Raw genomic sequence first — 22,953 nt, forward strand, 5'->3', positions numbered from 1 at the left:
TCGTGCTTTGTCACATTCGAAGGGAGGAGAGGCGAGGGCAGCTGACCGAGCTGGCGGTGTTCTTCCTGTTCACCCAACTCCAGACCCAGACACGTAAGGTGTGAGCTCCTCTCACAAGGGTTTCTCTGGGCTTGAGGAGGACCCAGCAGGTTGAATAAACATTTAACTCATCAAACCTGAGGTTACCCAGACCCTGAAACTTGATGCCAGTTGATTGGCATCATTATACCCATAAGAATTAGGAGAAGGGGCCTCAAGGCAAGCTCTGATTGTTTTTGTAAAAAATGAGTGTGAAGTGGGGAGAGGTACTTAGCATAAAATTCTGTCATGTTACAATCATTTCCTCACAAGTCAGAGAAGGGACAAGAGGGGCTCTAAACTAGAGAGAAACAAGAAACCCAGGATATGTTACAGAAAACACAAGCTTCTCTGTGGGCGTGTTTTAAAACATAGACAGCCGTGGGGCACCTGGGTGGCTCAGTCGGTTAAGCGTCCGACTTTGGCTCAGGTCATGATCTCACAGCTGTGAGTTCGAGCCCCACATCGGGCTCTGGGCCTGGCACCTCCTTCCGATACTGTGTCTCCCTCTCTCTCTCTCTCTCTCTGCCCTTCTCCCACTTGTGATGTCTCTCTCAAAAATAAAGAAAACATAAAAAATAAAAATAAAAAAATACAGACAACCTCTTCCTCCACAGTTGAAGTGTTTCTTCCTAGAGATTTCAATAATCAGATTTGACCCTGGCTGCAATGGTGGGGAGAGAGGCGGGAGGAGTGAGAGAGAAAGAGAGGAAAAATAAAGAAAGGAAAGGAAAAGAAAAGAAAGAAGGAAAAAAAAGAAGAGGAAGGGTCAACAGAGCCAGAATGGGGACTCTGAGCAAGGCCAGAAACCACAAAGGGTGCAGGGAGGTGAAGGTCAGGAAAATCTGGAAGGTGCTGGGGTCAATTAGACTGACCGCTTGATGAGGTGTGGAACTGACCCTGTCCTGTTCAATACTGTAACCCATGCATGGCACATGATTTTATGTTATGTTTAGGATTTGTGACTTTGCAAGTTAATTAACTTCCATTAATTAAGCAATTTTATTGCTCCCCTTGAAACCTTAAGCTAGAATTGTGACCGATTTCTCTGATGTTGGCATTTGTGGGGTATCTCCCTAAAATCAAGAGAAACTTTGTTACTAATTGTAGCAATTCAGAGCTTATATAATCAAGATAAATTAAGCTTAAATCAAGCTAAAAAATAAATAGAGCTCAAGAAAAATGAAACATGCTGCACATATCACACTCTGGTTATTAGATGCATGCATGTATGTGCATATAGACACACATATAAATGTGGGCTATGCGGAGGCTATTAACTTCCTGTGCCATGGATTTGTACGTAGTGGACAGAGAAGTAAATGTGTAGATGCTCTTGCCTCTTTGTAATGCTTACAAGTATCGCTGGGCAAAAAATTCAAAGACGAATTTTATTTTCCTTTGCTATGCATGTAAAAAATTATCAGATTATTTTGATCCAATTCAAAGTTTCATGATAGTTTAATACTTCTGCCCTTTATCTGATACTGATGTTTATTTTCAGGTCACATTAGGAAGCTCCCTACAAACTCCTGCGGTTCTCAAATCCTTCTGCTCACTAGAATCACCCAGGGAGCTTATACACACACACACTGGATTCTTGGGAAAAAGAAAAAGAAAACAAGTACAGGTAAAAGCTGAGAGGAGATAATACGGAATACTAAAAAAATTACTCAATAACCTCCTAAAAAAGAATTAAGGTCTTATAATTATGTATGAAATGGTTTAATACCAATTCAAGGTGGATACTGGCAAGATAAGGATGCGTATTACAAAACATAGTATTCACAAGAAAAAGAAAGAGGGAATGAAGAAACCAAGAAAAGACAGGACAAAGCAAGTACCAAAACAGTGGACTTACCTATGTAAGAAACTACAGTAAATAAAAATGAGCTCAACCTTCCAAATCACCATGTGCTGTTTATAAAAATCTCACTGTGACACCCAAAGGTTGATACAGGGACAGATAGGTTAAAATAAAGGGTTGGGAAGAGATATACCATGAAAACACTAAGCATGAGAAAACTTGCATGGTTATATCAGCACCAAAGAAAGTAGACAGACTTCAAGACAAGAAAAAGTACCAGAAATGAAGAAACATTAATGAATATAATGGGCTAAATTCCTCTAAAAGAAATAATAACCCAAAATCTGTATGTGCTAAATAACAAGGCTTTTAAGCACACAAAACAAAATTAGCAGAAATTTTGGGTTTTGAGGTTTGTTTTTTTTTATTTTATAGTTTATTTTTGAGCCAGAGAGAGACAGACCATGAGCGGGGGATAAGCAGAAAGAGAGGGAGACACAGAATCCAAAGCAGGCTCCAGGCTCTGAGCTGTCAGCACAGAGCCCGACACAGGGCCCGAATCCACGAACTGTGAGATCACGACCTGAGCCGAAGTCGGACGCTTAACCGACTGAGCCACCCAGGCGCCCCAGAAATTTTGTTAATAATACATTTTTTATTTTATAAAGAAAGGTTTTAGATCAACGAGCTAGAAAAAGAGCAAATTCCCACCTAAATAGAAGTGAGAAAATAATGAAGATAAGAAATTAAATTAATAACAGGAAATGGACAAATAGGTAAGAAAAGCATTTAAGACAAAAGTACATTATTTGAAAAGATTAAAAAACTGATAAACATCTGGCAAAACTGACCCCTCAAAAAAGCTAAAAATTATATTAAGAAGGGTCATAACTACAGATCCTATAAATATTAATATTATAACAATAAAATATTGGCAAATAAATATTGACAAATAAGGTAAAGTTTACAAATTAGTGGAAAAAGACAAATTCCTTGAAAAACGCAAAGTAACAATGAACACAGAAGAACCTGGTAATCTTTTTTTTTTAATTTATTTACTTGTTTTTGAGAGAGAGAGAGAGAGAGAGAGAGCAGAGAAAGAGAAGGAGAGAGAATCCCAAGCAGGTGCCACATTGTCAACACAGAGTCCAACATGGGGCTCAAATTCATGAACCATGAGATCATGACCTGTACTGAAATCAAGCATTGGACACTTAACCAACTGAGCCACCCAGGTGCCTCCAAAACTGGGTAATCTTAAGGTTTGTATTTGTTAAAGAAATTAATAGAGTAATCAAAAATATTCATATTTTTAAAAACATGCCCAGATGGCTTCTTAGTAAATACTATTAAATTTAATAAGTAATACCAATTTTATAAATATTCCTTGAGAAAATATAGAAGAAGGGATCATTTTCCTATTCATGCTATGAGGACAGCATAATCCTCCTACCAAAACCTAACAAGGACACTTCAAAGGAAAAAAAATTATATTTCCACAGAAATAAACACAAAAATCCTTACCCAAACATTACCAATTTGAATCCAGTAATAAAAATATTATAATACATTATGACCATCTGAAGAATGCAAATCTGGCTCAATATTGGAAAAGTAATCAATGTAACTCATTTCATTAATTGAATGAAGAAATCTCAAATGATCAGCTAAATAGAGGGAAAAATTAAGTCAAAATCCAATATTCATGATAAAAATATTCAGCCAACCTAGTTGGGAACTTCCTCAGTCTCATAACAGGCAACCTACAAAATCCCTGCAGTGAATGTTCACACTTAATAGGGAAATACAGAATACTTTTCTTCTAAAATTAGGAAGAAAATAAAAATGTCCACTCTCACCATTGCCATTCAATATTGTAGTGGAGGTTTTAGCCAATCCAGTAAGACAAGAAAAAGAATTTTTAAAAGGCATAAATATTGGCAAGGAAGAAGTAAAATTCTCTTCATGGACATGCGACATGAAGATATATATAAATATATATAAAAAATCCTAAAGAATCTATAAAGAAACTACTAAATCTAGTAAGTGAATTTAGTGAGAATACAAGAGGTAAAAATGAAAAATCCAATTATATTTCTATATGACATTTAGAAACCCTTGATAATGAAATTTTAAAAGCAATTCCATTTGAATTAATCTAGTAAAAAAAATGTGAAAGATCTCTCTACACTGTAAATTACAAAACACTGCTAAGAAAAACTAAATTTATATATAAAGAAAGATAAACCATCTTCTTGGATTTGAAAGACCCAGCACTGCCCAAATTCTTAATAGATTCCATGTGATCACAAATAAATCCAACCAGTATTTTTGTTCAAAAACAAAACCAAAAAACCTGATAAGCAGATCCAAAGTTGTCCATGGAAATGCAAAGTGCCCAGACAAGCCAAAACAGCCAAGAAAATTTTCAAAACGAGCAGATTTAGATGACTCATACCACCTGACTTTATTTTCTTTGCAACAGTTTTGAGACACACTTTAGATGACAGAATACAGAGTCACCAAGGCTCTCAGGCACTGCTCAAATGAGTATAAAATAGTACTCTCTCTCTGAAAAACAATAGTTTCTTTAAAGTTAGAATACTCATATGCAATTGCACTGAAAGTAAATACCCTAAGATAAATGAAAGACTTGTCCAAGAATGTTCACCATGTCTTATTCACAGTAGCTTAAAGATTAGACACAACCCAAATGTCCAGTCCTGGGAGAATGTATTAAAAAATTGTGGTTTATTCATTTAATGCTACTATTCAGCAATAAAAATTAAACTATCAACAACACTGAGGAACATTAAGACATTGTGTTGAATGAAATAAACTGGACACACACAATATATATACTGTATGTTTTCATTTCCCTGAAGCTCAAGAACTGACAGAACTAAGCTATGGGAGTAGAACTCAGAAAGGTGGTTGTGTCTCTTATGCTGGTGAGGTGAGGGCCAACTGCAAAGACTGAAATGGGTTTTTTTAAATGTTTATATATTTTTGAGCAAGAGAGGGAGGGAGAGAGAGAAAGAGAGACAGACAGAAAGACAGAATCTGAAGCAGGCTCCAGGCACTGAGCTGTCAGCACAGAGCCTGACGCAGGGCTCGAACCCACCAGCCTTGACATCATGACCTGAGTGAAGTTGGACGTTTAACCGACTGAGCCACCCAGGCGTCCCAAAGAGGGGAATGTTTTCTATTTGATTTGAGCATTCGTTACACAAGGGTATATGCTTGTCATTGACCTACACCCTAAAATCTGTGCATTTTACCATATGCAAATTAAACCTCAAAAACCATTCAAAACTATTTTAAGTAAGATGTTGGGTGTGAGTGATTTACATTTTCTTCTGGGTGGCCTGGATTGATTGATCTTCGTGGTACCTGAAGCTCAGTCCCTGGCATTTGCTGTCTGGGAACCCTGGAATCCTAGGCTTGAGTGCAATATGAGTAGAGGTGTGCCCGCCCCAGCCCCTCCCAGCCAGGCAGCGGTAGCCAGGCCCCCACCAGATTGGCAGGACCTCCCTGAGATTACCTTCCTTTTGTAAAGCCCTGCACCAGCTTACCCATTGGTGCCGCAAATTTCAAATACATACTGATTCTAAATATCTCAGAAATTAATTCCCCAAGAAGCAGATTGCACAGGGAGGAAAGAACACAGGATAAAGGTCCAAAGTTTGGAGTTAAACTCCCTGTGCATCTGCTCGCAGACCCTGGGATCTTAGGTAAATCCCCAGTTTTCTGACCTTCAGAAGGTGGTGATGACACACACACCCGCCCAGGCAGCATCCCAGGGCTTTGAGGAGGCAGAGATGGAGGCAGAGATGGAGGCCTGCTATAAAATGCACAGCTCCGTGTGCATTTACAGAACTATTATCGTTATTTTATTCAATAACCTGATTCCTACCTCCCCCCACACCCATATGCACACAACCTTGACCTATTTTTGAAAACTATAAATGAGAATCTTTATCAAAGGTAGAAAAATTTTAACAGCCAAGTCTGCTTCTTTTAGAAAATATGGAGAAATGTTGGTTCAAGGCCTTTCAAATCCTCTGTGGATCCCATCCACCCAGATACACAGACAATCAAGATTCAGACATCACTTTTAACCTGAACATCACATTTTAGCCACAGACTTTCCTGCTCCCGCTTAGAAAATAGAGTCCCCACCTGCCTCTCCCCTCACTCCTTACTAATTCCAGGCAGGACCTCACACTCATCTTTAGAGAGCAAACCCTGAGAGCCATCTCACCTGCTGGCGAAGGTCAAGGCCAAGGCTGTGGCCAGGTGAGGCATGAGCCGAAGGGTCTGTGTTTGGTGCTCAATGATCTTGACTTCTTCCTTGGCTTTAGGCCCAAACTGCCTCCGGCTAGAGAGAATCAAGCAGATACAGGTTTTACCAAAATCCAATAGGCAACTTCATTTCCAGAGCTAAAAGTGCAAGCAGCCATTTGCCTTTCAAATACTTCGGAATACAGAATGCCTGAGTCTCCTAAACTGTGGTTGAGATAATTAGATATCAAAAGTTTCTTAGGATAGTCCAACAGAGAAGCTTTGTAGCTCTTCTGGAAATTAATCTTCCCACCATGGAATATTTTTAAAGCAGACTATCTATTTAATTAATACACAGAGTAATTTTTACTCCTTAACATTTACATGGCATTTTATAGTTCCAAGTGCCCCGCGATCATTAATTATTCAGCTTTACTAAGTTTGTGACATAATTAATAGGATGGGAGCAATATCCTACAACATATTTCAAAAGGACATTCTCAACAAGGAGGCAATGCTAACCCCGGTGCTCCCGTCAGATTCGTAGGCAGGTCATTACTTTCAGCCCACCTAACCACCCCCCCCGCCCCCCTGCCGCCACAGTTCCACACAGAGAGGTGTTCACATCCTGCCCGTGCTTTACCAACAGCTGCTGCTCTGAGCAGTGTGTCGGGGCGAATCGAGGCCTTCGTCACACCCGTGCACAAAGTGGCGTGGGATTATCCCCACAGGCAAGACCCAGGGTCTAAGCCTACAGAATCCCTCGGCTGCAGACTGCAAAAAGCCTGGCCTGTCCAAGTCACCTCCCTTCCGCAGCCCTGTGATGCTCTACAGCCCTCCCTGAACATCTCTGATCTTCACGTTGATTTTTGAAAGAACATCTCACGCACACGCACACGCACACGCACACATGCGTGTCCAGATACACACACACACACAGGTGCATGTGGTGCTATATTATCAAACAGGAAGAGCAGACTCATGCTCCAGACACCGGTGAGGTGAGGATATCTGTCAGCCACAAAGAGAGAAGGGAAAACAGTAATTTTTATAGTTGATAGACTTCCTTAAACATAATATGATGCTTTAATATTCCCTTTATTCTTAATAGAAGACCATGGTGATCTTTTAGTGCATATGGTGTTCTAGAACTCATAACCTGTTCCTGTTGTGTGGGTGGCGGTGGTAAGGACACATATGACCAGAGGTGTGCACAAGGAGAACTCATTTCAAGTACTATGAGCACAGGCTTGTTTTCTATGTGCGGAGAACCCTGCCCCACTCCGCCCCCCAGCTGGCACAGCCTAACCACCCCACTGCCGATTGTCCAAAGATCACTACCCAACTCTGCCCTCCATCCACCCCAGCAGACCCCAACGCCTGCATGGCCTGGGGCCAAATGAGGCCTCACAGCCTGTAGGGAAACCTCTCAGCTTTTGCTGGATCGCTGCAAAACCAACAGGAAAATCACAGATCCAATAATGGTGTCATCATAATGTCAGGTCGTTTTAAATTCCCTTTGTCCCCACTCTCTTAATTTCCATTTTTAAAGGCTATGATGATACTGTAGCTTTTCTCTATCGTTTCTGTGGCTAAAATTTTGGCTACTGAAAGGAGACACTGCCACACGAGACTCACTCCCCTGGGGGACAGCTGCGTGCCCACTCTGTACAGGCGTCACTCTAAGGTGCTGGGCGTCTACCAGGGTCAGGGAGGCCTGGCCCAGCTGCTGAGCTCACAGACCTGGACACAGAGAGAACCAGACCAAGTGACGTGGGCAAGAGAGCCACGCACCCCCTATCACCCCGACCCTGCATCCCGCTCACCCTGCCCTGTCAATCACCAGTCCTTCCTTACGTGCTGCTAGACCCTCTTTGCAGGGAACCTCCCCCCACAGAAAAGAAGCCGCTGATTACAACACCTATAAAATAATTACAGTAGCAATCCCACTTTAGAGAGCATCCCATCAAAACTTCTGCTTTTGCGTGTGAAGTGTTTGTCTTGGCCCCACACACGGCAAGAATGGGAGAAAGAATGAGTGGATTTTGCCAGTGAGGAAATGGAGTTCAAGAACCACAGTGGCTGACTCAAGACCTTGGGAAAGTCTTCAGAGGACAGATCTGACTTCTGACCTGGTATGCCTCAGTTTCCCAGTATAGGCATACCTTATAACCAGCCCATTTCCTCCTTGCCCCTCACAGTAAAATTAGGGTGACAGGTGCAGAGCAGAAAGAGGCCACCAGGAGCCTATGCAGCAGGTCTCACTGTGCCTTTCCCTGTGCTCGGCAGGAGTAAAGAGTTTCAGTAATGAGCGGCCACAGACTTGCCAGGCAATGTCACAAAACTCGGGAGATTATACAAGACTCTGACTCTCCAGCTTTTCCTGAAAACTAGGAAGATCTGGCAATTCTGGTCCCCGTTCCCGTGATCTGCTCCACTGGTGCTCAGAAGCTGCTGACTTCTCTGTCTGGGGCATGGCTGTTCCCCACGGTCCCCAGAGTCCCTTCCGCTCACTGCAGGCCTGGGAGGCACTGAGTTTCAACCCCTGCCATAGGAGATTTCTTTTTTTCATCCAGAATAAACTTACATCAGCATCCTAACTTGTTAATTAAGTTCTGAGATTATGATATACAGCCAAGCATAGGCATTCTCTGTGCCTATGAATTCATTAGCAGAACTAGAAGGCAAAAGACAACAGTTGGGGGCGGCTCATACAGCATGAAATCCAAATGCTTCGGCTTGGCATTCGACAGACGACTTTGGCCTTACTTGAGTGTCCCAACTGGTGTTCCTGCTAAGCCCCTTCAGACACTTCCCATCCCGGGCCTCAGTCCAGGCAGGGCTCTCAGCCAACCTCATTCGGCGGCCACAAGTCGCATTTTTGGTGGCTTAGTCAAATGCCCTCTCCTCGCATTGACACTTTCTCCTATTCGTGACATGCCCCTTCAAAAACCAAACCAAACCAAACCAATCTTCTGCCCAGAACGCCCTGGGCATGTCACCTGTTATTCCTGCCCCCTGGGAACGCTTCTCCCTTTCATGCTGGTGTGGTGCATGTACTGACCACGTGTTTTCTTGCACTCCCAGCAGGGCCCTGCTGACTGGCCCTTGGGCTGGCCAGTGCCAAGAGAACAAAGGACTACTCTGGCAGAGTAGTCCCTCCGTCTTTCTTATGCAAACACCGTTCAAAGCCCACACCCGCAGCCTCCTCCTTTACCAGACATTTTACCTCTGGGGTGCTATCCCCCAGAACCAGGTACCAGACAACAAGGGACAGCCTCTAGGCCCCGGAACCTTCTGAAATTATTCAAACTAGCCAAACCTACACCTGCTTAGCCTGCCTCCCCTCCCCTCCCCCCACTGCCATTCCTTCTCACAGAAACCACAAGGCAGTTTCTTGTCCCTGTTTCCCCCTTGCTCCCTCTGCCTCTTAACTATCCCTGCTGGTTCCCCATATGGCCTGCGTGACACACCCCCTCCTCTTGGGAACTGTGAGTTAACAAGCCATCTTTTCAACGGCGGTCATCCCCTGATCTGTTGGCCTCACCGTACCTGAACAATAATAAAACCTGAGAGGCCGGCCTATTCTGTCTCGACACGCCCCAGCCTGGCCAAGTGTGAATTCTTGGGAAAGGGAAAGCAGGTGGAATGTCCCACCATCTCCCAGCAGCTCCACACCCAACCCCTCGCCCACTCCCATGTCTCCTTGGAATGTTTACGTGTTGCTAGCTGTCCCAATAAACGGCCAACGGTCAGACACTGGGGTGCCGAATGAGAGCCAGGGGGCAGTTAGGACAGGGATGGAAGAAGCAAATAAGATGAGTTCACTTCGCCTTTATGCCCAACAGCCCACCCCACCGCTGGTTTGTTTTGTTTGTTTTTGTGTTTGTTTTGCTAGGACTAGAAAGAAATGAGTGGGGAGAAGGCACACAGCACCCGCACTCTTTCCCTCCCTCTCTCTGGCCCAAGATAGTGACAGTCCCCAAAGCTTTGCACCGAGCGTTCCCACTGGCTTCTCACCCATCAGATATGTCCTTTGGCTTCCTCAGGACAGAAGTGACACTAAAGTCAAGGGACCCTTCTCCTGCCCAGAGATATAGCCTGAGGTCATCCCTATGCCTGTCAGTATCAGCCTCCAAACTGGCAGCCTGGGTTCAACAGAGGCAGCAGAGAGAAGGCGCCTCAAGTCTCTGTGCTCTGAGAGGGTGTGGCCATGGTGGGACCCTGCCCTACCCCTGTGTGGTCACCTGCTTATCTGTGCTCTCAGACCCAGCAACTGATGGTGCAGGCCCCACTTCTGGCTGCCAGCGTCCTGGCAGGCTGCCCTGAACACAGCTCAGGACTGTAATCCCTGCAGCTGGCGAGCAATTACTGCCTGCAGGCATTCCGACTGCTCTCGTTTATGATCCACATGGCCACAACACTCTTCCTGTCCTTTTCCTCTGCCGGCTTACTGTTTTTCTCTAAAAACACATGGAAAGGCTATATTTTTCTCTGTAATCATAATTTTTATTTCAGCGCCGGAAAAAAAAAAAAAACCTCAAAGTCACTAAGCTCAAACCTTTGGTGCTCTTTCAAAACGCAGAGTGATGCATGTGTGCACGACACCATCCATGTGAAAATGAAGCCGGGCCCTGAGGATGCTGCGAATGATGCCATTTAAAATTACAGATTTGAAAAGCTATTTCTGGATTGTGGCAACTCGTAAAAAAGAGAGGAAATATCTATTTTGGGTTGTTTTATTTCATTCCCACTCCATTTTGAACACGGCTGCTTAGAGCAACATTCACGGAAAGTGACACGGCTATTAATCACCAGCTCAGCTACTGCACGCACAGCCTCTGGGGAAGGCTGAGCTGCCCGCCTTCCCATCTCCCTCTGGTCTCTTCTCCCAAAGGAGGCCAGTGACCTACTAAAAAGATAATTGCTTCACATGTTTCCTGCTCAGCAGCATCATTGCATCAGTATACTCTGAATGACATCCAGTCAAATTGGAAGAAGGAGAGGAGCTTTGAGGCTGGGCCTCGCCCTTGACCCTGAGACTTCTTGGTGCAAGCTGGGGCACGGGCATCCCTGCTGCCAGAGGGAGGAAGGACAAAGTGCTGACCTCTGCAGACAAAAGCTGAGCAAATTCCTGGGCCCGGGCCACACTCCCTGTGGCCACCTTCCCTCATTAATCTCGGCCACATACAGGCTTCAAGTGAGCCTGCGAATGCCCCACAGATGGACCACTGCACCCCCACTGGCCCCCAACAGAGACCCTCCGACCACTCAGAGTGCCCACAGCCCATCTATCCTGGTTTCTCCCCTTCTCTGGGATGCTCCTGAACATAGAAACCCACAGAGAAAATACAATTACAACACAGGATATTTTAACACCACTGGTTGGACCCGGCAGATTTGGTTCAGGTGTCCAGCCAGGATGGAAGAATCTGGCTTCTTATTATCAAGTAATATCAACAGACACCTTGACTCCCAGTACCAAGCCTCACCACACCCAATCCCAACCAACACCCCCTGCCCCTACTGGGGTCAAGTTTGGGATCATGGAAGGGGCCTGGCTGCACACAATCCCATCCTCTCTCCTTCCCTCCTTCCTTCCTTTCCTCTTTCCTTCCTCCCTTCCTTCCTTCCTTCCTTCCTTCCTTCCTTCCTTCCTTCCTTCCTTCCTTCCTTCTGAAAGCTGAGCATTTAAATAGTGTGTTCTCAGGTTCTGACAAAGCAATCTTACATTAAAACATCAGGCTCAAGATGTCATATCAGTTTTGCTGGAATTCTTCAAATGGCATCTTTAAATCTGTCTGTAGGAAAAATAGAAGGTGTGTGTGTTTGCATGTGTGCGTGCATGTGTGTGTGTGTGTGTGTGTGTGTGTGTGTGTGTGGCATATAAGTACATGCTTTTTTAACAGGAGCCTTGGCTGTTATTAAGTATGCAAAATGACCTCAAGGAAGAGTTCTTAAAGCACCCTCTGATGCTTTGATCCCAAATAACTTTTGAACCTTCCAAACACTTCTCTCACTCCAACCACTACACAAAGAATAGGTGACCCTTAATGGCTGTGATGGAGTCCATGGCAGTGGAAATTTATAAACATGAAAATATTTCAGATATGAAAAGAAATGAGGGTGCCTTGTTGTCAGTGTCAAAGTCTATACAGAGAGAGCAGAGAGCAAGCCCAAGCCCATCACAGACAGTTTTAAAGCCCATGTGTTCTTGACCAGAAAACACAGAGAGAAAGAGCCTTTGCCATTCTTTCTTTCCCTTCTCAAAGGTCACACCATATCAAAACCCCAGGAAGATAATGGCCCTCCCCAACAGGAAGCCTGTGGTTCTAGAGTCATGGCCAGTGCCAGGTGGAGACTGACATCCTGCTACTCGGGGCTGCGAAGACTGTCCACCTTGTAAATTAGCATTGGAAAAGTAGTGTCAAATGGAGTAGGCTACAGAACCATACAGGATTAGGATCAGGCCACTCCTCCCTCCAGTGGATGGATGACCCCAGTGGAGATGCCAGGAACCCTTCAGATAAGAGACATCAACAGGCAGAGTAAACCTGCAGTGCTGCCCCCATATTTCCATTGAATAGACCACTTCTGGTCAACATTATAATCCTGGATTACAACCACTGTAAGTCTGACCATGAAGGTCCAGTAGAGAGCCAGACCTGGGTCACTCTGAATCTGAAGATTGACCAATTCCAGGTTCTTCTGGGAGGGTTCAATTACACAAACAGCAATTGGTCTGACCTGCCACACAAAGGCCCAAACCCCTTCACAATAAACACCACTGAATCTGGCTGCCTCTCCATTGAATTTGTTCTTACCCGCTTCTAGTGCTTCACATTGCCCATAGGAGGCTATCCTGGGACCAAGTCAACATCACATCTCCCCTGGCACCACAGAAGGGGAGGCAGGAAATAGTGTTTAAACCCCAGGCTTTGGATCAGACAAATCTGGTTTGCATACAGACTCTGACACAAACTCGCTGAGCCCATAAAATAAGGCTGACAATGATGGTAAGGATTAAGTGAGATATTGCCCATGTGTTTAGTACCACGCCTGAACATAGTAGGTCTTCAAGGCATAGCAGGTGTCATCATCACAGTCATTACCATTATCCTGAGTTGCTAAAATTACCCTCTCTTCCACTTATCCTTGATCTAGAAAAAAATCATTTTGAAATTTCCCAAAAGACCCCCGGTTTTCTTCCCCTTTAACCCAAACAAAGCACCAAATGTATTCTGCGTCACAAAAACTGTTGTAAAAAAAAAAAAGTTACAGAGTCAAGGGGATAGTCTCTTCCACTGAACCTTAAATTAAATATAATGAAATTGCTGACAGAAAAGAAGATAAGCTGTTTACTGGTGTGTTAGAAAAATTATGTGTGTGTGCACTTGTGTGTGTGCAAAATGATTTTTTTCTAGATCAAGGATAACGACTGTGCTTGAGAGTTCTTCTTTTTACTATAGTTACTTAAAAGTGTGTGTTTCATTTGCAAGTTTTTAGTGGTCCTTCCTGTTATCTTTCTGTTACAGATTTCTAGTCTGAATACACTCTAGTCAGAAAACACTCATACAGTGTATGACCTTGATATTTAAAAATTTGTTGCAGTTTCTTTTATGGCACATTTTATACGGTCTATCTTGGTAACATTAGGCACTTGAAAAGAGTATATATTCTGCTTTTGTTTGGTGGAGTGACTTATAGATGTTGATTGGATCCTATTGGTTGATAGCATTCCAGAGTTTTTCTATATCTTTGCTGATTTTCTGTCTAGTTGTCACATGAGCTGTTAAAAGAAGGATGTTGAAATCTCCACTGTAATTGTGAATTGGTCTATTTCTCCTCTCAGTTCTATCAGCTTTTACTTCGTGTACTTTTCAGCCTGTTGTGCTTTACATGCATACTTAGGATCGTCATCTTTTTGATGGATGGACTCTTTCACCATTATTAAATGTCCCTCCTGGTCTTTGATAAGTTTTTTTGCTCTGAAGCCTACTTTATATGAAATTTATAGAGTCACTCCTGCTTTCCTTTAGTTAACCTTTGCATAATGTATCTTTTTTCATTCTTTCACATTCAGTGTGCCTGCACAATTATATTTGAAGTGAGTTTCTTGCAGATGACATAGAATTTGGTCATGTTTTAAAATCTACTTTGCCTAGTTTCTGAATTATTTAGACCATTTACATTTGATGTAGTTATTTTTAATGTTTATTTATTTTGCGAGAGAGAGAGCGAGCACACACATATACATGTGTGAGCAGGGGAGGGGCAGAGAGAGAAGGAGACAGACAATATCAACAGGCTCCATGCTATCAGGGTAGAGCCTGTCACAGGGCTCAATCCCATGAACTGTAAGATCATGACCTGAGCCAAACTCAAGAGTTGGACACTTAGGAGCACCTGGGTGGCTCAGTCAGTTGAGCGTCTGATTTTGGCTCAGGTCATGATCTCACAGTCCATGGGTTTGAGCCCCATGTCAGGCTCTCTGCTGACAGCTCAGAGCCTGGAGCCTGCCTCAGATTCTGTCTCCCTCTCTCTCTCCTCCTACCCCACTCATACTCTGTGTCTCTCTGTCTCAATAATAAACATAAAAAGTTAAAAAAAAAAAAGTTAGACACTGAACAGACTGAGCCGCCCAGGTGCTCCTAATGTAATTATTGATACGTTAGAGCTCAAGTCTGACTCTTTTGTTGTTGTTCCCTCTGTTTTTCATTTGTTTTATTTTCCCTAATTTTCTTTTAGATTATTTAAAGTCTTAAAAATTCATTCTTGAGTTATCTATTTGTACAGTTTTTTTTTTCCAGATTGGATGATTTCCATTGTGTCATCTTCCAGGTCACCAATTCTCTGTTCCTTCCATTCTGCTGGTAGGACCATCTACAGAGTCTTTTACTTAGGTTATTATATTTTTCTGTTCTAGAATTTCCACTTGGTTCTCCTTTACATTTTCTATCTCTTAGACGCTATTTCTTTGTCAAGACTTCCTCTTTTTTTATGCTTCAAGTGTACTTATAAATCCCATTTCAAGCATTTTTATGATGGCTACTTTACAGTATTTTTCAGATTATTCTAACAACTTTGTTATCTCAGTGTTGGCAACATTTATTACCTTTTGTCATTCAGTTTGAGGTCTTCATGATTGTTGGTATGACAAGCAGTTTTTTAATGAAACAGGTACATTTTCATGTTATATTGTGAGGCTCTGGATCTTCAACTTTGGGGATTTCTCTGACACGGCTGTGGCAGGGAAAGGAGTCATTACTTACAAGTGGGGGTAGAAGTCCAGATTGGCCACATGGCTTCCAGTGACACCGAAGCAATGGGGTGAGCAATGGGTTGTTGCTGGGTAGGGGTGGGAGCTCTAGCTCCCCAGGAAGTCTCTGCTGACACGCCCAGTGTGGGGGGCGTCATTACTGCTGAGCAGTAGTGAAAGGCTAACTTTCCATTCAGCCTCCCCTAACATCCCCACAGCAGGAGGGGGAAGGAGGCGACGGGTAGAGGTAGATGTCCAGGCTCTCCACATGGCCTCTACTGACAACAAGGGGGTGGGGCCTGTTTCCTTCATGAAGGCATGAAATTCCCGCATGATCTTCTCTGATGGCAGAGTTGATGCAACTCTAGGCTCCTCATTTAGCCTTTGCTGCCATGTGTGGCGTGGGACCACAGAGGAAGCAGACTTGGTTGGGCATTTTATTTTTCTTTTACTTGTTTGTTCTCATTGGTGTTTCTGGGTTGTCAGCTTCATCAGTATGCAATTTGGGATATAGGAGGCCAAAAGAAACAAGGGAACTCCCTGCTGTGTCATTCCTCAGGTCTCAAGGTCCTAGTCGGTCTGCTTTCTTGTTTCCATCTTTCAAGGTCTTCTTATGTTTATTTCATATGCAATATCCAGGCTTTTCAGTTGTCCTTAGTGGGAAGATTAGAGAAAAGTACGTCTATTCCATCTATCTAGAAGCCTAACGTCCTATTGCAAATTTCTAAATATGACATATTTAAATTTGAATTCCAGTAAGTTTATCTGTTAAAAGTATAGTAATTGATAACATTAGATTCATTTAGCTTCCATTACATAAAGAGACAGTGGAAGAGAGAGATCATGTATAGATGTTAGTATACAACATAAATGTCCTATTTCCTCCAATAAAAAATCTCTTAAAGATGTACTGCTAATTTAATAATAATTAATCTATAAATAAGGAAATACTACATGGTTAATGTGTGCCAAATTACAGATACATCAATGTCAGAAAACAATAAAGTGAACAGGTGTGTGTTTTGCAATCAAGGGATAATTTATATCTCCAATACATATTAATATATTTGGCTAGCAATATATATGGAGAGTTCTATACACTGATTTTCTGTTTACCTAATATTTTACTTATGTAACTACTTGTGTTATTAATATCCTTGAAGTCACTTCTTAATGATTATTTCCTTAGAGTAGCTTTCTAGAAAAAATAGTACTAGATTGAAAATTTTGAATCTTTTTAATAGTTTCTGTCATGTATCACCAACTCACTTTTTAGAAGGATTATACCAATTTTTATTCCTTCTCCCAGTGTATAAGCCTGCCCACCTTATTCATGTCTTCCAGATCTGAGAATTGCCCTTTCAAAGTCTTTGCTAATTTAACAAAATAAAAAAATTATCTCACTTTAACTTGGCTTTCTTTGATTACTAATAATTTATTTTTCTTAATGGTTATTTATTTTGAGAGACAGAGTGTGAGAAGGGGAGGAGCAGAGGAAGAGAGAGACACAGAATCAGAAGCAGGCTCCAGGCTCTGGTCTGCAGCCAGAGCCCAATGCAGAGCTCGAACCCATGAACAATGAGATCATGACCTGAGCCGAAATTGGACACTCAATTGACTGAGCCACCCAGGTGCCCCTGATTACTAATAATTGAATCAATTTGCTTATATATTTACTGGCTATAGTTAGGTCTTCTTCAAATTGTTACATGCCATGTACCCATTTATATACTATGATATTAGTATTTTTCTTATTTATTTATAGAGGTTCTTTATATATTAAGAAAATTAAACCACTGTCAGTGATATTAATTTAGCTATGTTTCTACTGTGTCATATTTTCAGGATTGCTTTTGAAATACGTACATCTTTACATTTTTATTAACCATCTTACTACTTTTGGCATTACTTTTTTCTATTTGGAAGGTTTTGCAAACTGCACAAATGAATGAGTCACCTTTTCCCTTCATCTGTGTTATTCTGTGGTTTATTTCAATGTGAGAAAGATGCAGAGGTGAGAGATGTAGGTCTACCCCAGTGGGATACAGGAATAAATCTACCAGCATAGTTAACTGTAGCAGGTGCCATTAGGTAGACCCAAGAAGGATCTATGAAGGTGAACTGACTTTTGTTCATGGATGCTTAAAATAGCCATTCCCTCATCCCAGACAATTCCCTTGATCTTCCTCCTTCCAACTGACTTGGCAGACAAGTCCTTGCTTTAACCTCTCTCCCACTTTATTCTCTAATCTGCCAGGAAATTAATGCAAGTCCTGAGCCTCTCTAAACACGGTGTATTCCAGGAGTCCTTTTTCATCTTTGCTTCTAAAATTGAAATAATAAGTAAAAACAAACTTTGCTATTCTGTTGGCAACAAAATAAGTGCCTTCAAGGAATATTTACTTAAGGAGAAAAAAAATCTCTTTGAGTGAGTCTATATTGTTATAACCACCCATCCCAGCAGAACTTAAATAGTTCATCCTCCATCTAACAGTTTCTATCTACTCAGTTATTGGGCCGCATTTATGTCCAGAATCCATATGTCAGGTGTAGGGTGAACACATCTGTCATTAAGGCCTAGAACACGGCAAGGAAAAGGCCCCTCGGCTGAAGTTTTCCCAAAAGCCCACCATTGGTTTGCTGCCTTTAGCTACAGATAGACTTTCAAGGTGCCACTCACATCTGCAGGTGCCCCCAGGCTTCATTCCAGGGCGCACTTCCTTTACCACCCAGGTTTCTCTGCCACACTTTGCCCAGAAACGCCTGTCAAGTCAGTTTAACCTGGCTCCCATCTTCCTTGGGCATTCCCAATGGGCAATGCTGTCATCCAAGTCATGACAAGCTGATCTCATTTCTTTGTATTGATGTATCCTTACACATAATTGAAATTAAAAAGAAAATAACCTGACAGTTGTTTTCTTTACAAAAGCCCATTTCCAAAATTAACAATTTATTATGTCTATGACAAGAATAATTCATCTGCTTTGCAGGGAAACTGCCTGAAAATAAACTTCCACGAGGTCGTTTGAGTTTTTATGTATGATCTTAGGATACTGGAAATTATCCAGAACATGGAATGACAAAGAATGCAATACAAGGTGACGGCCAGGGTGACTATGTTTCAAAGAGGCTCAGTGAAGCTAGTGGAGGCTGGACCACAGAGATCCTGCTGGAAGCAAGAGGTCAGGTTCTTGTACCACTTCTTTCAGGACTGAACCTGAGATAACAGCACACTCCAAAATTCCGCCCCCTCCCCCAAAAAACCTAATTTTCCTCCCTAGCTGCACTCTACTACTTTTGCTGACCTGCCTAAAACAGTACTGATACCAAACGCTTTTCATTTAGTCAAAAATTATGTCTAAAACAACACCTAAGGTCTCTGGAAATTATCCTAATGGTATTAAGCAAATGGGGAAACATTTATTTAAGAATATCTGAACTTAAATCTCATTTGACCCACAACCCACTCACATCCACTTCATCTCCCGCCCTCCAAGAGCTCAATGTGAGGGAAACTGTACTCTGGGCAGGTACAGCCAAGAAAATGAGGAAACTTCTCACTCTGGCCTATAGTTAGGGCTATGACTTCATGCAGGCCATTGGCATCTCTAATTCCCTTTGCCCCTTCACCTCCAGCCTCATATTATAGGAGCTCTATTCCAGACAGGTGCAGCCAAGAAGAAAGGAAACTCCTTTCTCCACTCAGCCCCCATTCACAGGGCAGAAACTCTACTCCAGACGGAGCAGGCCAGGAATACTATATCCTGAACATCCCTGCCCCAGCTTCCTTCCAGGGTGGAGGTCTCATGCCAAGAAGGATAAACTGAGAAGACAAAGGACTACCATCCCTGGCCAGAGTCCTGCTTGCAGAGTCGTCACTTTGGGGAAAGCAAGTCCTTGTCCCACCCCCAGCTCCGATGCAGTGGTACAGCGGTTCTGACAAGAAAGGGAGGCAGATCATAAGAACAGAGAGCTCTGCAGCTTTGCCTGAAGGAGTCTAACTTTATTTGGAACAAAACATGGAGAAGATCAGGCCTATGAGTGTTGTTTAAGACAATGGAGACTGGGGGGTGAGCAATTAAGAGTTGCTCTTAGTTCTATAATTCTTTCAGCAACCGGCTAAAAGATAAGCTCAGCGAGATGGTAGATCAACCAGAAGATTAAGAGAACGAATCAGGGAAAGGAATAGCTAAGAAGAGCCTCTGTGGTTGGAGCAGCCTCAAAGACTGACAACACTTTGTTTCTGCAAAGGAACCTAACTTTAACTGGAACAGACTGTGGCATAAAATACGCCCCAGGTCATTACTGAATACAGTAAAGCAATCCCCTAGTGATTAATTGGGGCTAATAACTGCTATGATACCAACAGAGATGGATCATCCTAAAGCTTATGGGGGAGATGAAAAAAAGGAGACAGTTAAACAGAGCTCAGCTAAAACCATAGTCATCCAAGGCATCAGGGACATGGTCACATGCTCAAGGCTGCACCCTCTCCAGAGTGACATCAGGGACCACATACTGCAGGGGAATAGATTTCAGTGAGATAGTCTAGCCAAATCACTAAACAAATGAATAAACAAAACAACAAACCCCAGAAGAGGGGATCAATATTCAGAGTTGCTAAAATATTTATCTAAAATGTCCAGCTTAAAAAAAAATGACAAAACATGCAAAGAAACAAGTCAGTATGACTCATACACAGGAAAGAAGCAGGTAATAAAAACTGCCTCTGAGGCAACCCAGATATTGAACTTAGTAAACAAAGAATTCAGCAGTTATTCTAAGTATGTTTAAAAAAATGAAATGACATAATGTTTAGAGTTAAAGAGAAGTATGGTGAGAATGGTGAATCAGAGAGAGAATATCACTGAAAAAGAAACAAATGATAAATTCTGGAGTTGTAAAATAATCGAAGTGAAAATTTTCATCAGAGAAACTCAACAGTAGGTATGAACTGGTGTTAGAATCAGTGAGTTTGAACATAAATCATAGAGATTCTGCAATCAGAAAAACAGATAAAAGAACGAAGAAGAGTAAACAGAGCATGGAGGAATGAGAGAAGTCATGAAGTGTGCCAGCATGCACATAACGGGAGGAGGAAGGAAAAATATTTGAAGAAATAATGGCAAAAAGCTTAAACAAATCTGATAAAAAAAAAAAAAGATACACCCAAGGAACTCAATGAACTTATAAGTAGGAGAGATCAAAGGGATCCACACCCAGACACATAGTAAACATGTTGAAGACGAGACAAAGAGAACTCTTAATAAAGCAAGAGAAAAATGTCTCATCACATACAAGGGAATACCACTAAGATTAACAGCTGACCTCTCAGCAGAAACAATGGAGGCCCAAAGGCAGTTTATGGCACTGGAAAAAAAAAAATCAAACAAGAATCTTATATCCCACAAAACTGACTTTCAGAAATTAAAGTGAAATACAGACATTTCCAAATAAACAAAAACTTAGAATCAGTTGCTAGCAGACTCACCTTTTAAGAACTACTAAAGGAAGTTCTTCAGGGTAAAAGCAAGTTACACCAGAGAGTAATTTAAAAACAAGGAGCACCAGTAAAGATAATTAGGTAGGCAATTATATAAGATAATATAATTGTATATTTTTTTTCTATTTTCTTCATTGAACTGATTTTAAAAAACATTTGAATATGGGGGCACTGGGGTGGTTCAATCAGTTGGGCATCTGACTTCAGCTCAGGTCATGACCTTATAGTTTGTGGCTTTGAGCCCTGCATCAGGCTCTCTGCTAGCAGCATGGAGCTCTGAATCCTCCGTCCCTCTCTCTCTCTCTCTCTGCCCCTCCCTGATGGTTCTCTCTCTCTCTCTCTCAAAAATAAATAAATAAGCTTTAAAAAAAATCTAAAGAAATCAAACAACTGAATATGAACCAACCAACCAACCAACAAAAAAGCAGCAATCAGATCTATACATACAGAGGGCAAACTGATAGTTGCTAGAGGGAAGGCGGAAGGTCTAGTGCCTGAGGGATGTGCGAAATGGGTTCGGGGGGTAGGAAATATAGGCTTCCAGTTATAAAATGAATAAGTCATGGGCATAAAAGCGACAGTATAGGGAAGAGAGCCAGTGATATTGGAATAGCACTGTATGGTGACAGGTGGCAGATGAACTTGTGAGCACAGCACAATGTTATAGAGATGCTGAACCAGTATGTTGGACACCTGAAACTACTGTAACATTGTCTGTCAATTATACTCAAAAACATTAAAATTAAGACATCCTAAATATTAGTAAAAAAATAAAAATAAAGCCTAAATCCTGAACAAAACATAAGTACAAAAAATAAAAACAAACAATTGTGAATAGAGCATTACAAACATAATTGTATTATGAGGACTATAACATGTAGGTAGGACAAGGTTGTATTATAGCAAAGAGCTGATGCCAACAAGGACTTAAAATTCATATCAAGAGAACCAGAGATGGTAAATAAGAAAGTTAATGTAACAAACTGTACAAATGTATACTTGCTCTCATTCATTCCCTTACCTCAAAAGAAGAAATAAAATCACATAAAATAACTACAACAATGTAGTTGAGTTTGTGATATCTATAGATGTAACATGTATAAAAATAATCAAACAAAAAGGGAAAAAAGGAATAGAGTCATACAGAAATAAAGTTTCTATACCTCACTGGAATTAAGTCAGTATAAATCAGAAGCAGAGTCCAATAAAGTTAACATGTACATCATAAACTCTAGAACAACCACTAAAAAAATAACATCAAAAATATAGTCTTAAAAATAATTGTAGGAATTAAGGGATGCCTGGGTGGTTCAGTTGATGAAACGTCCAACTCTTGATCTCAGCTTAGGTCTTGATCTCAGGGTCATGAGTTCAAGCCCTGCATTGGGCTCTATGCTGGGCATGAAGCCTACTTAAAAAAAATAATAAACTTTTTTTAGGGCCTCAACTTTGTATATATTTTCTTTTTTTTTAACATATGCAATTATTTTCCATCATTTACAATACAGTAGTTACAATGACACTCCAAACAGAAAAGCAAAGTAAAAAATCAAAACCCCCACTTCTATTTCATGTAATTAGACTTATACAGAAATTAGAAGGTTAAGTACCAACTAGTTAATCACCTAATCTCACAGCTATCTGAAGTGGCAATCGTTATATAGCAGCTTATCTATGATACATTCAAGATACATGATATAATTTATTACTTGCCCATAAGCTACAACACAGCCTGCTTAATACCCTTCCTTAAATTCCACCTCTATACTACAGTATACTTGAGGTCCATGCAAAAAAGTAGCTACCTTTTATATAGGAAATGGATGATTAGGTCTTTGGTGCTATAAAAGCAACTTCATTCAAACATAACCACCACCACCCCCAAAAAAAGAAAAGGGAAAAAAAAAAGTAAAGAAAATAATAAGGGAAAAACCCAAGACACACTCCCTAGGCGGGGGGGAAACAGCATGTAATTTCTGTCCTTGACAGAATGTATTAAATAAGCAAACACCACCAACAAGC

General features: G+C 41.7%; 1 protein-coding gene across 6 annotated transcripts in view; it reads right to left on the bottom strand.

Moving 5' to 3' along the window:
- Positions 1-22,953, bottom strand: part of ACOXL (acyl-CoA oxidase like) — a 327,931-nt gene that overhangs the window by 165,042 nt on the left and 139,936 nt on the right. For all 6 annotated transcript variants that reach the window (XM_029937830.1, XM_029937833.1, XM_029937835.1 and 3 more), the window contains one exon: positions 6,150-6,266. In XM_029937830.1, coding sequence (XP_029793690.1) covers positions 6,150-6,266 — 117 coding nt within the window. The remainder of the gene's footprint in view (positions 1-6,149; positions 6,267-22,953) is intronic.

The sequence above is a fragment of the Suricata suricatta genome, chromosome 4 (genome assembly GCF_006229205.1).
Source record: "Suricata suricatta isolate VVHF042 chromosome 4, meerkat_22Aug2017_6uvM2_HiC, whole genome shotgun sequence".
In the NCBI taxonomy this organism is placed as follows: Eukaryota; Metazoa; Chordata; class Mammalia; order Carnivora; family Herpestidae; genus Suricata; species Suricata suricatta.